The sequence below is a fragment of the Selaginella moellendorffii genome, unplaced genomic scaffold, assembly GCF_000143415.4.
Source record: "Selaginella moellendorffii unplaced genomic scaffold, v1.0 SELMOscaffold_45, whole genome shotgun sequence".
NCBI lineage: Eukaryota > Viridiplantae > Streptophyta > Lycopodiopsida > Selaginellales > Selaginellaceae > Selaginella > Selaginella moellendorffii.
In genome coordinates this window covers 1,263,318-1,278,596 of record NW_003314306.1, presented here as the reverse complement: position 1 = coordinate 1,278,596, position 15,279 = coordinate 1,263,318, and the positions used below count along the sequence as shown (strand labels likewise).

The window sequence follows — 15,279 nt, the reverse complement described above, 5'->3', positions numbered from 1 at the left end:
CACACTCAAAAGCCCTATAATTCAATGCGACCTCTTAACGAAAAATCTTAATCCCTGTTAATTCATTCTACACGTAATGGGCATTTGGTCTAGTGGTATGATTCTCGCTTAGGGTGCGAGAGGTCCCGAGTTCAATTCTCGGAATGCCCCCGTTCCGTTTTAATTGAAACCATATTAGTATACTATTACACAGAAAGCACATTTTCTCTTTTCTCACTTCCTGAAGTTCGCAGAGGTTTTAGAGGTTCGTCCCGGGTTGGAAAATCTGAGTGGGACAATTTTTTTCAAGTAGCCCACCTTGGGAAAGTGGCGTGCATCAGTGGGAAGTTCTTGGAGTTGAGGAATCCAGTGAGAAACATAGCTCCCATCGGGATCATAAGTTTGAGCCTGTTTTCCATTGTTTTTGAGGATGTAAATTGAAAGAGTGAATACCTGTTTGGGAATGCTGAAGTAGCGATCTTCTCGTGGATCATTCCCAACCCCTGCAGCAAAAACTCGGCGTGTCAAGCTTCTTAAACTTGAACGTAAAAATGTAGTTACCAGCTCCATACGTCCAGTTTCCATAGTTAGAGCATGGATCGTAATCCAGCAGACAGGATTCAAACCACTCGGCTCCCATGCGCCAGTCAATCCCCATATCACGGACCAAAAACGAGCAAACAATCTGGAAAGTTGATTTGTTAGACTCCTTAAGGAAATTACGTTCTTTTGTTTTCCAAACCTGACGACCACGATTCGACATAAAACCTGTAGCATACAGCTCCTTCATGTTTGCATCAATCAGAGGGTACCTGTCCATTTGATTCATTAGTAAATTCACTCGTTTGTTCACTCGTTTATACCCCGTGGTTCCTGTACGCCAGGCTTCAAAAAGCGTTTTGTCCTGGCTCCAGGATTTCGTTCTCACTTTACGAGGTCCTTCTGAGGATAAAGTAATGTTAAAACTGGTCTCTGCTATTGTGAGACAGGCCTTTACCTAGATGAAATATAGAATTCCCATATTTCATTGACAGAAAGCGAAAATAATCTCTCCAAATCAGCTCAAACAGAACCCTGCCAAAGAAGATGCTAGAAACAATTATAGATAATGCTGAGTACCAGTATGTCGAGTTGTTTGCTGTTCGTTCTTTCTCGTATCTTTTCACCTGAAAGCCAGAGAATTTGACACAAGCATCCTGAAAACTTAATACTTGCCTCTTCGTGGATAAAGCGAGGTGATATGCTGCCCGAAGCCAGCCAAGGGGAAAACTTTGTTGAATAATCAGCACCTAGCATCCCATTTCTCGTCTCTTTGTAGTTACGTAAGCAGTTCTAGTGCACAAAACAGTGTAAGATATATTTATTCGAAACAGTAAAGATGACATTGATACCTTAGTCCAGAAGTATTCACAGAGCCTCTGAATGGCTGCTGTTTCCCCACCGGCAAATTGCATTGCCGCAAGTGAGCTCTGATTACATCAAATCGTGTCAGGCCTTGGTAAAACATAGAGCTTCACACCTGTTCTCGCGGTCTCAATCCTAAGTGGCTAAGGTTTGGAACTTTATCAAGGTCCCCAACTTTTTCTCCAAGGCTATCTGGAAGAGGACCAAGTGTTTGGGGCAATTTCAGGCAAGGCCTTACTCGGGACGAGCTTTCAACTGCCTGACGATAAAAGTCAATTCATACCGAAGAAGGCCAACTTCTTACCTTGCGAAACTGTGTGTAAACATCCGGTAACCTGGCAGTAGTGAAGGGCAGATCATTCAAATGATACATGGTTGTGCCCCATACGAGTTCAAGCTTTGCTTTCGTGCCAATTGACTTCTTAACAGCTTTTTCCACTTGTAGTTCTTCGCTACACGTTTCTTCTTGTGCATAAATCTGCAAACCAGCAAGGTATAAGTACGAAACACAAACAAAAGAAAAAGAGTGAGTAAAACTTACTTACGGTATCAGCTCCTACAGCCTCCACTAGCGAAGGTAGTATAAACTCTGGATTTCCAGAGCGAATTACCAGGTCCAACCCCCTCTTCTTCAAGTTTTTCTTCAAATCCACCAGACTTTCTAGAAGAAACTGTGCGCGCAGTTCTATATCACGTTTGAAAATCAGTAAAGCTCCAAGTAAAAAGAAATCACAAGCTTACCTCCAGTCTTTGGAAATTTAAAATAGTGAGTCGTCCCAAAGTGCCTCGGATCAACACAATACACCGGAAGCACGGACGAAGAAGACGCCCAAGCCTTGAAGAGCGCCTCATTATCCACGATCCTCAGATCGTTCCTAAACCACATTATCGACACGCCCTTGCCATTCCTGCTCGATCCCGCCGAGCTATACCTCTGAATCATGCTCTCCACCGCATCCGCCATCGCTGCGCAATCCAACAGAGCCACGCTCAGCAATTCCCTGACCTACATTCTACGATATCTACCTCTCGTCGCCACCAATCTCCTCGACACCTTAGGAGCTGCCGCCGAGAGCCTCGAATCACGAAATCCCACACCAATTGCGTAGAAAGTCGAGAAATCCGAGCTGGGAAGAAGCGTTCCCCCTCTCTTGAAGCAGCAGCTAGAAACCACCATAGCCGCCCTAGCGGGCTCTAAGAAAATTTGAATCAAAAGCTCAAGAACACTCCTGTCCACACACGTGGCAAGCATCCGAGTAATGCTCGTGGCCACTGTAATCTCCAAACACGTGTCATACATTTTCTTTGCCCTAACCCTAAATACAACCACCTTTTTTCAACTCATAGGCACTGGTTGCTGGAGGAGAACCACGTCCATGCTATCCCCGTGCTTGTTCCAGAGAGCTTCCACGCACCAGTCATGCCCGTCGTCCACGGTTGGCATCCTCACTTCCCGGAGCTCGAGCGCCGCCACTCCGCCGCTACCATCGCCGCCACAATCCTTGGGAAGGCAAGCTCCCGCCATCACCCTCAGCACATTGGACGCGTCCACGTCCACGCACACAGTGATGAGCGGCACGCCCTTGGGCGCCGCTGGTAGCCCCGCGAGCTTGAAGAACCCGAGCAAATGGTTGCTCCTCGCGTTCTTGCTCTCGCCCTCGTACACCACGATCAGTGCGTCCCGCTGGTTGTCGCGGCTGGTCGTCACCACCACGTCCCTCCGGGCCGGGATCATCGAGTTCTTGTGGAGGATGGGCTGGAACTCACCGCCCAAGAGTGCCACTCCCACGCTGGACGCCATAGCCTGGATGGTGAGCAGATCCAAGCTCCCGTTCGGGTCCGTCACCCCAGACATGATCGCGCCCTCCAGCGCCGCCCCGCGCGCTGCCGCCTCGGACGTGTCGATCCCCGAGCTCTGGATCTGGTTGTGCAGCAGCGCCTCCATCTTCCTGGCGCCGAAGATCTTCTCCAGCGCCTCCTTGACGCCGGGGACGCTGGAAGCTCCCCCGACCGCGATCACGTCGGAGATAGCCACCGGCTCCACGTCCGCGTCTCTCAGGCACCCGACCACCAGGCTCGAGCACCGGGCAAATACTCCGGCGTTGAGATCCTCAAACACCTCCCTCGTCACGCTCCTGGAGAAGATCTGCCCGTTGCCAAGCTCCATCTCCACCAGCGCGTCCGGCTCGATCGACAGCGCGTGCATGGCTCTCTCCGCCGCGAATCTCAATCGCCCAGTAGCGATCGCCAACGCCGCCTTGGCGGGGCTGTGCCCGAGCTGCGGGATCATCTCGGAGACGAGATAGCTGACCAAGTTCTGGAGGAGCTCCTCGCCTCCAAACGCCTCCCCAGCGAGGCCCCGGATCTGCGAGACTCCCCCGGCGGTGGCGGTGATGGCGACGTCGCAGTAGCCAGCGCCCATGTTGAAGATCAGCGCGAGCTTCTCGGCGGCGCTGGCCGAGACTGGAGCTGAGATTCCCTGCTGCTGGATCATCTGGGCGTAGACGAGGCCGGCGGCGGTGGGCTCGGGCATAAGCCGAGCAACTTGGAGCCCCGCCATGACGCACGCCCGCTCGATCGTCATGAGCTGGAAGCGCGAGAAGCAAACCGGGACGGTCACCACGGCCGAGCGGACGATCCTCCCAAGGTGGAACTCGGCGATGGCGCGGAGCTCCATGAGCTGCAACGCGAGGATCTCCTCCGGGGTGGTGGATCTCCAGATGTTGTTACTGCCGCGAGCGCCAAGGAAGGGCTTGAGTCCGATCCCCAGGCTCTCGATCAGGAATGGGTACTTCTCGCGGCAGCTCTGGACGATCGGATCGGTGTCGGTTCTACCCACCAGTTTCTTGGCGCCAAAGATCGCGCGCCCAGACCAGAGCTCGTCCTCGCTCGCGCCGCCGCCGACCTTGTTGATCCCGGTGGGCGTGTCGCTGAAGAGCACGTAGGCGGGCAAGCTCTTGCGATCCTCCGGGCACTGGAAGACCTCCACTCTCCCATTCCTCCACACCGCCACCGCGGAGCTCGAGGTGCCCAGGTCGATGCCGATGGCGGCGCTGGATTCCAGCGGCGCTGGAAGCGCGGTGGAGCCATCGGGAGGCTCGTCGATCATCGGCTCACCCGTGACAATGTAGCTGGGACTGGATTCGGCAGCCATCTCACTCCTGGCGCGATCTACACTGCCAAGAGGAAGAAAGCGCGGCTAAGAAAGCCGCCAAGAACAGCACCAGAGTACCTTCTGGAGTCTTCTTCGTTTCGCGAAACCCTAGAAATTTTCATACGGGCTAGCCAAGATGGCGCGACCACATTGCACCACGTGTCACGCGATAAAAAAAAGCTATATTTCGTGTAAGAATACCAATATTTTTGCATTGTCGTCATCCACTGCATACTTATTTTGACTCTCGTGCTTGTTCTACATTCTAAATCCTTTTTGCCGGCAGCCATAGAACAAAAAGTTTCCAGGAAGATGGGAGCTTCGATTCGTGGATTCGTCTTCAAGTTCTTCATGTTCTTGGTGTTCGCTGGATGGATTCTCGTGTGGATCATGTCTCCAACATCAGCGTTCTTCACCCATTTCTCGGGGCCGATTGCCGAGCGTGTTTCTCTCAAATCCTACGGACAAACTGGTAAGATCTTTCCCTTCTTAGATCAACACCGAGAATTTTATGTTACCCTTTTTCCAGGAGTTTACACGCTCATCTACACTGCTCCGGTTCTCTTCATGGCATTCATCGCAGCGCTCTACCTGAGCCACACCAAGAAGCACACGAACACCAACGAGTTAAGAGAACTTAGTTAAAACTCACCCTTTTCTCATCAATCTTCCAGGGGATTGAGAAAGTTTCTCAAAGTTAATCCGTGGACTTATCCGGTTTTTCTCCGAGGACCACTGGCACTGATTTCTCTCGCCGAGCTCGCGCTTCTCACAGCTTCCATTGCCTTATACACATGGACTCTTGCAAAGTACATGAAGGGCTCTTTCGATAGGATCAATGTCCCTTTCGACTGGATGGGAAGGCCTATAACACTGGGACCACTGTAAGTGATTGACAAACAAAAAAGAGAAGAAAAAATCTTGTCACTTTTTTTGCTGGCTTCCAGATGGGAACGAAAGTTCAACATTGTTGGAAAAGTCTTTGGTATGACTGGAGCCGTCCCTTTTGCGTTTCTCTTCTTCCCAGTCGCGCGGCTCTCTTCACTCTTCCGGCTGATAAACATACCATTCGAGCATGCCGTGCGGTACCACATTTGGACGGGGCATATCACGATGTTCCTCTGGACTGTCCATGGCTTGGTTTATATCCTCTACTGGACAATGGCAAACAAATCACAAGAGGTATCAAAGTTTTCGAGAAAAGACCTTATTTGGTTTCTCTCTTGCAGCTTGTAAGGTGGCACAAGATCGACATAAGTGGGCTTACTGGATTGTTTACTTGGATCGTCGGCCTTCTGATGTGGGGGACTTCTCTAGCTCCAGTCCGGAAGCACAGATTCGAGCTCTTTTACCACACACACCAGCTTTACTTTGTCTTCATCGTTGGCTTTGCTCTTCACCTCGGGGAGGGATGGCTCGCCATTGTTATCGCCGGAGTGTTTCTCTTCTTCATCGATAGACTCTTCCGGTTCTTGCAATCGATGAGGCACGTTGAGGTGGTCTCGGCGAAAGTCATCTCTCCAGAAACTCTGGAGCTCACTCTCGCTAAAGTTCCTGGTGAAAAGCAGATACATTTTTCTGTTCTTCGCTGTTAACTTATGACTTACTTGGACAGATTTGAAGTACCCGGCCGCAAGTGTGATCTTTCTCAACTTGCCAGCCATCTCGAGATTGCAGTGGCATCCTTTCACTGTTACATCATGCTCAACTGTGGACGTGGATCGAATTACTATTTTCGTGAAATGCAGTGGAAGCTGGACCTGCAAACTCAAGTCGCTGCTCGATCAGGAGCGTCTCAACGAGAACTCACACAACTATCCCGTACACTTTGAAGCAGCAGTTGAAGGTCCTCATGGTCACGAGCTGGATCATCTTCATGCGTAAGTTTTTGGGCTCAAAATGCATTAAACCTCACACCTTTGTGCTGCAGATATCCAACTTTGATCTTCGTGGCCGGAGGAAGTGGAGTCGGACCATTCATCTCAATCCTTAAGGACTTGCTCTACAAAGTCCACAACAAGCTCAGGCTTGCACCAAAGAAAATCGTTTTCATTCTGGCAGTCAAGTTCTCCGAGGAGCTCCAGATTCTGCATTCCATCTCACCTTCTTCCATCGCTCCCGATTTCTCCGCCGCGGATTTCTTGGAACTTCATGCTTATGTCACTCGTGAGAGCGAAAGTGATCTCGAATCCCCCGTCAAGTTGAACGAGCTCGATCATAAGTCCGTCATCCATTTCGCGGGACGCGCGGCATCATCTGGAAATCCAAACGCGAAGAAAGTTAGAGCAGTGGCAAAGACATTTGGCTACAAGCTGTATGCAGCAACAATCCTGGCATCGTTCGCAGGATACATGCTCATCGCGGGACTGGTGCACCGCTTCTACATCTATCCGATGGATCACAATACGTACCAAGTTTGCTCGATATCGGGTAGAGGATTTGCGTCGCTTCTGGAGTACGTGGTCGCCATTTGTGCCTTTGGTGGTGGAACTATCCTCCTGTGGAACTGGTCCAAGTCGAGACGAGACTCTAATCTTGTAGACGCGCCAGTGATAGACCCAAGCTCGACGAAAATGAGACCAAGCAAAGTGGTTTATGGAAGACGCCCGGATTTCCAAGGTAAGCAGCTCCTCAAGCAAGGAGAAATTCGATTTGTGATCTAAGTTGCGTTTTTTCGTCACAGAGATCTTCTCTGAGCACGCAAGCAAAAACAAGGAATGCACTGGAGTCTTCGCTTGTGGACCCGAGGGAATGCAAAGGAATGTGGGTTTCCAGTGCCGAGATCACAAGCTCAACTTCCACCCATTAAACTTTGAGCTCTAAACTTTTCTTTTTGGAATCAAAAAGGAACAAAGATGAGTATTGTTTGGAAGCGGGAAGGATCATACCTGTAGCAAATTCTTGCGTGATGCTTTACGCGAGGGATCTCCACATCACGGCGCAATCACAGGCGCAGAAAACAAAAAGAAAACTCTTTGTTTGACAACGAACAAACACTTGAAGCTCACTTGGGCAAAATCCACCACTAAAATATACGAGGATTAATCCCTCGAGTTTGCAAAAGGGGAGTTGACAATTTTATGTACTATTTTGCATGAAGCAAGGGTGTACAGCTTTTGCATGACTATAGACTAGACAGAGGCTATTCCTCTCATCCGCAATGGCTTTTCTTCGTGTTGCTGCCAAGGCTTTCATGGCGATTGTCTTTGCAAGATGGATGATGATCTGGATCATGAAGCCAACGAGAACTTGGACAAAAAATTTCTGGAATCCTTGGCATGGCAAACACAGGGACACCGGGCTCTGGCGCTGGAGGAGAGGGAGAAGGCAATAATTTCGAGAATTTCTTACACCAAGGACCTATCAAAGTGTCCGGTGCTTTGCGAAGATCATACTACAAATGGCTTTGCCAGAATATTCTCTTGCCAGATTAATACTGGGCGCGATCCTGGGCGACGCCCTGTTCCTCATGAGGCCAACGAGAACGTGGATTCTGGAATCCTGTTCTTCGTCATGTCTCCTCCAAAGCATATCGCGACACTGGTATATAATCGCGCCAGGAAGTTGATAGCACTGCTCACTGTGATTCTTCCAGGGGCATACACGCTTATTTACTTCTCCCCCATACTCCTGGTGGCGTTTGTTAGAGCCATTTATCTAAGTTACAGCAAGAGAAGCAAGTGAGCTAGAATCTCAAATTCTTCTTTGATAATAATTTAAGCATCCTCTTTTTCTTTCTTTTATGCAGGACCATGAAGCCACTTAAGATAAATCCATGGAACTATCCAGTGTTTGTTAGAGTCCCATTAGCGCTAATCTCATTATCCGAGTTGGCGCTGCTTGGGGCTTTTGTGGCTTTGTTTGCTTGGATGACCGCTAAACACCTCAAGATCTTTCTACAGGATCAATATTCCATTCATGACGCATCCCGGAATGAGCGACCACATGGATCCTTTGTAAGTATTAAGTGTCTCAAAGTCACGAACTCTCAACTGAGATGTACTTTTCTTGATTGAAACAAGAAGGTGGCAGAGGAAGTTTAACATCGTTGGAGGCAGGCTTGGGCCGTCCCGTTTGCATTTCTTTTCTTTCCAGTTGCAAGATTTTCCTCCCTTGTCCAGCTTATCAATGTTGAGCACTCGATCCGCTATCACATTTGGATTGTGTCAATTTCTCACAATCCAAAGAGGTAAACCTTTTTTTTACAATTTTTAAACTTTATTCTGTTTTTGGTCCATTTTATTTTGTGGGAGAAGACGATTGCATGGATTGTTGGCCTGATTATTTGGGTCACATCACTCAATTCTGTTCACAAGCAGAGATTTGAGCTCTTTTATTATACTATCATGGCAAGCCATTTCTCTCCCACATGGAAAAACGAATCCAATCACAAACAAAATGTAGAGCGATAGACTATTCAGGCTCTTACAATCCAGAAGGCATGTTGAGGTGGTATCGGCAAGGATGATCTGTAGTGAGACCATAGAGCTGACGTTTGCAAAACTCCCAAGTATTATACTTATCTATTTTTTTAATATCTGTATTAATATTTTTTGTTCTTATTTTTGCAGATATGACGCAGCAAGTGTGATTTTTGTGAACCTCCCTGCGACTTCAAGTCTGCAGTGGCATTCATTTACAGTCACCTCCTGCTCTGGAGTCGAGTTTGACAAGCTCTCGATTTTAGTGAAGTGAAGTGGAAAATGGACATACAAACTCAGGGAGCTCTTCATCCAAGAGGGTTACAGAAGTATTTCCAACGAGAATCCAAGTCCCCACGGGCATAACATTGACTATTTGCATATGTAAGTGTATTAAATATATGACTTTGCTCTTATGATGGGTTACTTTGTTAGATACAAAATGTACTTATTCGTTGCTGGGGGAAGTGGAATAGCTCCTTTTCTATCGATTATCAAGGATCTTCTCCACAAGGTCCAAACAAAGCAGCGCACTCCACTGGAGAAGATTTTTCTTGTGTGGGCGGTGAGGAAGCTGGATGAGCTTGGCATTCTCAAAACAATATTCATACAAACTCTTCAAATTGACATTCAAGCTTATGTTACTCGCCAAGATATAGGAGAGAAGCAACAAGCCCTGGACAATGGGGTCTACGATGAAAAGCTGGACATTGTCAAGTTTGCTGGAAGAGCAACAACAGCATCAGTGTGTGCCGAGCCTTCTCCATCACAAGACATCAGTAAGGTCAAGAAGCAAGTTAGAGGAATCTCGAGAACTCAGGGCTACAGACTATATGCTGCAACGATCTTGGCATCTTTCCTTGGTTACATGCTCCTTGCCGGAGTTATTCATCGCTATTACATCTTTCCACAAGACCAGAACACCTACAAAGCTTTCTCCAGAGCAGGGAGGGGTTTCAGCTTGCTCATGGAATACGTTGCTGGAGTTGTGTTCTTCGGTGGAGCAACGATTCTCGCTTGGAACTGGTGGAAAGGAAAAGACTTGCACCTTGTAGATGCGCCATATGGGTTCCATTTCAACTGAAGTTGGACTCAAGCCAACCAACATTCAGTATGGAAAGCATCCGGAGTTTCAAGGTGAATTGATGAATCAGACTTAAGAGAGGGATTAGGCGTTTGATTCTGTGCAGACATTATTCCGGAGCATTCAAAAGGAAGGAAGGAGTACGTGGGAGTGTTTGCTTGTGGGCCTGAAGGAATGCAAGAAAGTGTGGGAGTCTTTTGTCAAGCTCACAAACTCAACTTTCATCCTCTTAACTTTGAATTGTAACATGTGATTTGGACTAGAAAGATTTTAAGTGTGACTTACAATAAAATTTTGTTTCTTGCATGCAACAGTGTTATTACTATTTAGTATTATTTATTAATCCAATTGATCAATTTATAATTTATACCATCTTACTCTGAAGTGTAATATTTTCATCTATAATATTAAAAGGTACAGGAAGAAAGAGAGAGAGAACTTGATAGGACGAACATCTTGCTGTGCTTAAGATGAAGAGTGCCACTTGCGTTCTTGCTGAGCACTTACAGCCGCTCCTGCAACATCAGGGGTCTCACGACGATAGCTGCTTTCACCAAGAACAGAATTCCAGATAATCTATTCCTCCTGAGGAGTGGTCAGGGCGAGCCTAGAACAGAGAAAGTTTGTTCACAGTGAGGAGCTTGATATTGTGCAGATGTGTACAATTATTTCAGCTGAGTTCGTTAAGGCTTCGTTTATGGACAAGTCTAATTGGAAAAAACATAAGATCACTCAAAATTTCAGTTCCTTTTGCCTGTGCTTCTCATGTTTCAGCCTTCCTCTTCTCTTGCTCTTTTGATCGATTTCTTGGGTCTGGACCAAGTGTCCTATGCGACAGGTGATAAAGCACAGCCATTGAATATTCATTTGGGCACCCATGCACTCCACTCTAGTGCTTTGTAAAGAAAAACATTCCAGCAATGATTGTCATTGTTTGAAAATCATAGTGTGAGCAATAATGACATGAGAAGAGGCTTGTACCCTAAAAGTGTGGAGTTCTTATAGAAGCCACTCTTGCCATTGTTGTTGGAGTATAAAGTTTTGTTGTTGCAGTAATAGAGACTTGTATTGTTAAAGCTAAGTCCATGATGGGAATGAAAGAGCTTGTGGCTGGTGCCATAATGGCATTAAAGGTTGGCAGTTATGTCCTAGAGATGGCATACACTACTATAGTAAGAGATGGCCCAAGCATCTCTACCACACTAGAAACACTTAACTCATATATTAAATCATTCTCAATCTCCATGGCATGGTTATACACTTGGAATGGCATTGCTTAGCCACTTTTTACTAAATCCTTAGCTAGAGTTTGGTTATATATGTGGAAATAACCAAATTCTCCTCCCTTACCTCCTTCCTTTGACAAATCTTCTAGTATTGTTTAAATCACAGCATGTAATCAAGTTTAGATTTGTTGCTGCCCTAGAAGAGGAAAAGCTCACAAAACAGCTCTTGTGAGCCCTTCTCAATTTCAAACACCTTATGAAACAAAAGAAGCAGTATAAAGAAATCTTCATCTATTAAAGCCTGCATTTTCCCTGCCAACAAGCTTGTGAACTCCAAATATTATACCCCATCAATCAAGATATGATTTGATAAAATTGTAATATGGTCTCTAAAAGAAACCCTGAAGTAGGATTAAACATAGGTAGAGCTATAGTACACAGGAGAAAGTGGATTGTTAGTTGCTCCATGTCAAGATCAAAATGCTCACACTTGAAAAATGCAACTAATAAAGAAAACTCATTGATTGAGATGCACTCCTAGAAATCTAGCCTACAACACAAAAAGTCAAGTAAAAAATAGGTGAGAAAGCTCCAAACTTCCCATGGATAATGCAAGAAGAGAAATGACGCTAGATCTCTTGACATATAGCACCAAAACTCATGAGATAAAACTCTTTTGGAAAGCTATTACCTGCTCTAGCTCTTGGACAAAACAAATCTTACAAAATCCAAGCAAATAAACAGCAAGAAAGTTCTAAATTCCTCATAAACAATACCAAAAAAAATAAAAATGATATGAGATTCAAGATAGGACTCAAGAAGAAGCTCTCCTCAAGTTCTTTCTAGAAAGGAAGAAAAAACACTCATAGAAATCACAAGACAAAGAGAAAAAACCACTCAAACAATCAAGAAATGACAAAATCTTGCAAGAGAATGAATTGAATAAGCAAAAACTAAAAACCTTGAAAGTAGATTTTTCAAGAGCCAAAAAGATCTGAGAAAATAGTAACTTATAAAGAGCATACACCACTAATGGTCTTGTCTCAAATTTAATTGCATGATTTATAAATTAAACCTTAGTTTTTTATTTTTCAGCAAATTGAGTAGATGGGCTTGTATATTATCTTTCTATCCTTTGGTATCACAAATTTACAAGTCTGAAAATTAAAGTTTTTAGCCATGAGTATCAAAACCCAAAGAAAACTTAAAGAAATTAAAGAATTTGTGATAATGGCAGTGAATCTCATTGAGAATTAGAATTGTGCTAAGAACAAAAAAAATCACATGGAATTTGAATAGGCTAGCTAGGAATTGATTTATCCCACCATGATCACCTCAATCACTCATACTCTAAACTTGCAAGGGAAGATATACCCCATATAGAATATCCACTCATGTTCTAGGAATATTATCTATGCTCTATAACATCTTGAATTATACTTTTATTCCAGAGAGCAACAGAGATGGTAGTTTAAGCTCTTACATAGATTTAAGTAAAGAGTGTGTTTAGAAACTATATATTAATTGAATCATCAACTCATCAACCAACCCAACCAACTCATGAAATGATCAATCAACTTGTCAATTTAATAGATTCATGAATTGACTAATAAATTAATGACTTGATCAATCAACTTACCAAATGATAAATTAATTAAATCAAGTAAAATGGTCATTATGAAGCACACTTTATCCATTGTAAGCTCTCTTGCTGGAAAACCACTCTAGCAAGTTGAATCTGATCATTCTCCAACAATTCAATATAGTTTATGGCAATTGCTCAACAGAAGACTTGCTGCTTCCAGGCAAGCCAACCAGCAAGATGTGGATAGTTTGAGCCTTTCCATGCCATGGACAAGCTTGCGTTCTTGCCACCTCCACCACCATCGAATCCAGAAGTTCAAAACAGTGTGAGATCTTCCACTTCTTGGAGGAAGGAGTGGAAGTTCCGGACTGGATAGAACATGTTGCAGATCTTCTTTCCAGCAAACCACTCCTGCGGCACACAAATCCCCAGAGCTTCAACCAACAATCCAACTGAAAATCCCTGGAGCTTGCAGGCTTCCTGGACAAGCGCTTTTGCAAAGACAAGAAAACGACATTGACCTTGTATGCCCTAAACCCTAAACCCTAAACCGTAGACCCTAAACCCTAAACCGGCTCGTGGTATTTAACACAACAAACAATAATGTAGTTCCTTATGGGACTATGTCAGATTACACTTGCCGGCATCTTGGCAGGAGATTGCAAGAGTTAAAGCATGCGTTCACATTCGGAACACCTCTGCAAACCACTCTAGTGTACTGGCACACAGTCGGGCAAACTAGAAAAGATCTCCAAAGTTATATCGAATTGGGAATCTATACTAGTAAGATTGATCGCTCACCTCGCTGGAGGAGCCCCCGCTGTGCAGGAGCTTCAGCTTTCATCCCAACCCCTGATATATTAACAAGAATGACAAGGAATCTTCACGATCAAGCCAAGATTATATCCAAGAGAACCACCAGCACCACAAGTTCTTCTACTTGTGAAATACAGCAAAAACTTCATAGTAATTTGAAACCGACCGGACTTTCAACTTGGAAGCCACTCAACACTGCATAACAATGGAAAGCTGGGCGATAGGTGTAATCAAACGAAAAAAAAAATCAAGCAGCATCCACCTTGTCTTTTGATCTTTGACTTCTTTAGCAGGTTTCACAAACTCACTTGCACCAATGCTTTATTCAGCAATTTTGTTCTGGATGTCAAACTGGTCGGCATCCTCGTGGGAGATTGCAAGCGTTGTATCAAACAGAACGCCTCTGGAAACGACTCCAGAGTATGGCACACCGCAGCAAGGACTAAAAAATAAAATCACGAGTTTTAATCGAAGCATCAGCAAATTGGCCGGTTCTATCCTGCAGCTTTTCTTGGAAAATTTCTCGAAAGCTCTTACCTGGAACAAGCGGTTTTGAGCAAAAAAGGTTTGAGCTTTGCCAAATTGTGGTGTGTGCGGCATGTGACTGGTAGAGTAGATAGTCTCTCGCTTGCTCGGGAACCAGAGTGGAGATCGAGGCCAGCATTTCCGGATTTCCCCCCTCGTGCTTCAACTTATCCTTCGTCGTTTGTAAGCTAGTTGTGATTCCTTATGTCATAATAAACAATAATAATAACGTTTTATTAGAAGTTACACTGGCCGGCATCCTCGCGGTAGATTGCAAGAGTTAAAGCATGCATTCCTATTCACTCTGCAAACCACTCTAGTGTACTGGCACACTGCCAGGCAAACTAGAAGAGATCTCCAAAGTTATATCGAATTGTCTGATGTATCACCTCGCTGGAGGAGCGCCTGCTGTCCTGCAGCTTCAGCTTGCATCACAACCCCTGTTATATTAACAAGAATGACAAAAATCCTTCACTCAAGCCGAGATTATACCCAAGAGAACAACCAGCACCGCAGCAATTGCCATGATATTTGATTTCATTCCCATTTCCAACCAAGCCTTTCGCTCCAAGCACAGAATGTAACACAAACGCTCTGATTTCATGAACGCTGCAACCAGAAAAGTCAAGCCTCCCAACTGAGACTTGTACACAAAGATTATCTTATAAAGCTATACATAGAATCACGCAATCTCAAGGTACTCATGCAAAGAAAGTCCTACACTATATCGAACTTGAAATTTTCTTTTGCTACCTTTTCAAAGTGAGACATACAGAAAAAGCTTCATATTCGTTGATGCATCAATTCAACAAATTCACCAATTCAACTCTGTGGCAGCAGCCTGTTGTTGTGCCACCTTTCCAGCCCATGGTGCCACCATCGTCAGTCCAACTTTTCCAGCTTGTTACCCAATAGTGTCCAACTTATGGCAGGAAAAAGATAAGCTCAACGTTCTTGAGTATGGGGGGGAGAATGATATCATCAAGCTGCAGGATTGGTTGCATTGCATTGAATGATGGTTCAATTACAAAGGACATTCAGAGGATTATAAGGTGCCGTTTGCTACTTTACACCTCAAAGGATTG

General features: G+C 45.3%; 4 protein-coding genes and 1 non-coding gene across 6 annotated transcripts in view; 2 read left to right on the top strand and 3 right to left on the bottom strand.

The window, feature by feature from the left end:
• The window catches only part of LOC9655931 (pentatricopeptide repeat-containing protein At4g21190), a 98,339-nt gene that overhangs the window by 33,887 nt on the left and 49,173 nt on the right, over positions 1-15,279 (bottom strand). The gene's annotated exons all lie outside the window — the stretch shown is intronic.
• On the top strand, positions 79-150 carry TRNAP-AGG. The gene has a single exon. It is a non-coding gene; the product is annotated as a tRNA-Pro (tRNA).
• LOC9655937 (cryptochrome DASH, chloroplastic/mitochondrial) lies at positions 99-2,561 on the bottom strand. 2 transcript variants are annotated; one of them, XM_024685746.1, is made up of 14 exons: positions 2,410-2,561; positions 2,125-2,349; positions 1,929-2,068; positions 1,688-1,861; positions 1,499-1,642; positions 1,371-1,448; positions 1,195-1,311; positions 1,099-1,145; positions 977-1,053; positions 843-921; positions 722-791; positions 541-664; positions 433-482; positions 99-387 (listed from the first exon to the last, which is right to left on the bottom strand). In XM_024685746.1, exons 1-14 carry the CDS (start codon positions 2,558-2,560, stop codon positions 214-216), a joined length of 1,650 nt encoding a protein of 549 aa, XP_024541514.1. In that variant the 5' UTR covers position 2,561; the 3' UTR covers positions 99-213. The 2 variants fall into 2 exon arrangements, with proteins under 2 accessions (XP_024541514.1, XP_024541513.1); XM_024685745.1 differs by having other exon boundaries at positions 722-921.
• On the bottom strand, positions 2,662-4,537 carry LOC9656609 (heat shock 70 kDa protein 8). Its single transcript, XM_002980580.2, has one exon. The coding sequence runs from the start codon at positions 4,535-4,537 to the stop codon at positions 2,720-2,722; it is 1,818 nt and encodes a 605-aa protein (XP_002980626.2). The 3' UTR covers positions 2,662-2,719.
• LOC9656608 (ferric reduction oxidase 7, chloroplastic) lies at positions 4,792-7,386 on the top strand. Its single transcript, XM_024685744.1, has 8 exons — positions 4,792-5,009; positions 5,067-5,163; positions 5,212-5,421; positions 5,485-5,719; positions 5,767-6,094; positions 6,153-6,417; positions 6,468-7,156; positions 7,221-7,386. The coding sequence occupies exons 1-8, from the start codon at positions 4,850-4,852 to the stop codon at positions 7,358-7,360; spliced, it is 2,124 nt and encodes a 707-aa protein (XP_024541512.1). The 5' UTR covers positions 4,792-4,849; the 3' UTR covers positions 7,361-7,386.

What these genes read in the sequence shown, in the direction of transcription:
- LOC9655937 (XM_024685745.1), bottom strand. Translation starts at nt 2,560, where the DNA reads ATGGTGGTTTCTAGCTGCTGCTTCAAGAGAGGGGGAACGCTTCTTCCC. An exon ending in TTTACACACAGTTTCGCAAG is followed by an intron (nt 1,643 to 1,687) that starts GTAAGAAGTTGG and finishes TTTTATCGTCAG; the next exon opens with GCAGTTGAAAGCTCGTCCCG. An exon ending in ACTTCAGCATTCCCAAACAG is followed by an intron (nt 388 to 432) that starts GTATTCACTCTT and finishes AATGGAAAACAG; the next exon opens with GCTCAAACTTATGATCCCGA.
- LOC9656609 (XM_002980580.2), bottom strand. Translation starts at nt 4,537, where the DNA reads ATGGCTGCCGAATCCAGTCCCAGCTACATTGTCACGGGTGAGCCGATG.
- LOC9656608 (XM_024685744.1), top strand. Translation starts at nt 4,850, where the DNA reads ATGGGAGCTTCGATTCGTGGATTCGTCTTCAAGTTCTTCATGTTCTTG. An exon ending in CCTATAACACTGGGACCACT is followed by an intron (nt 5,422 to 5,484) that starts GTAAGTGATTGA and finishes GCTGGCTTCCAG; the next exon opens with ATGGGAACGAAAGTTCAACA. An exon ending in TGGCAAACAAATCACAAGAG is followed by an intron (nt 5,720 to 5,766) that starts GTATCAAAGTTT and finishes TCTCTCTTGCAG; the next exon opens with CTTGTAAGGTGGCACAAGAT.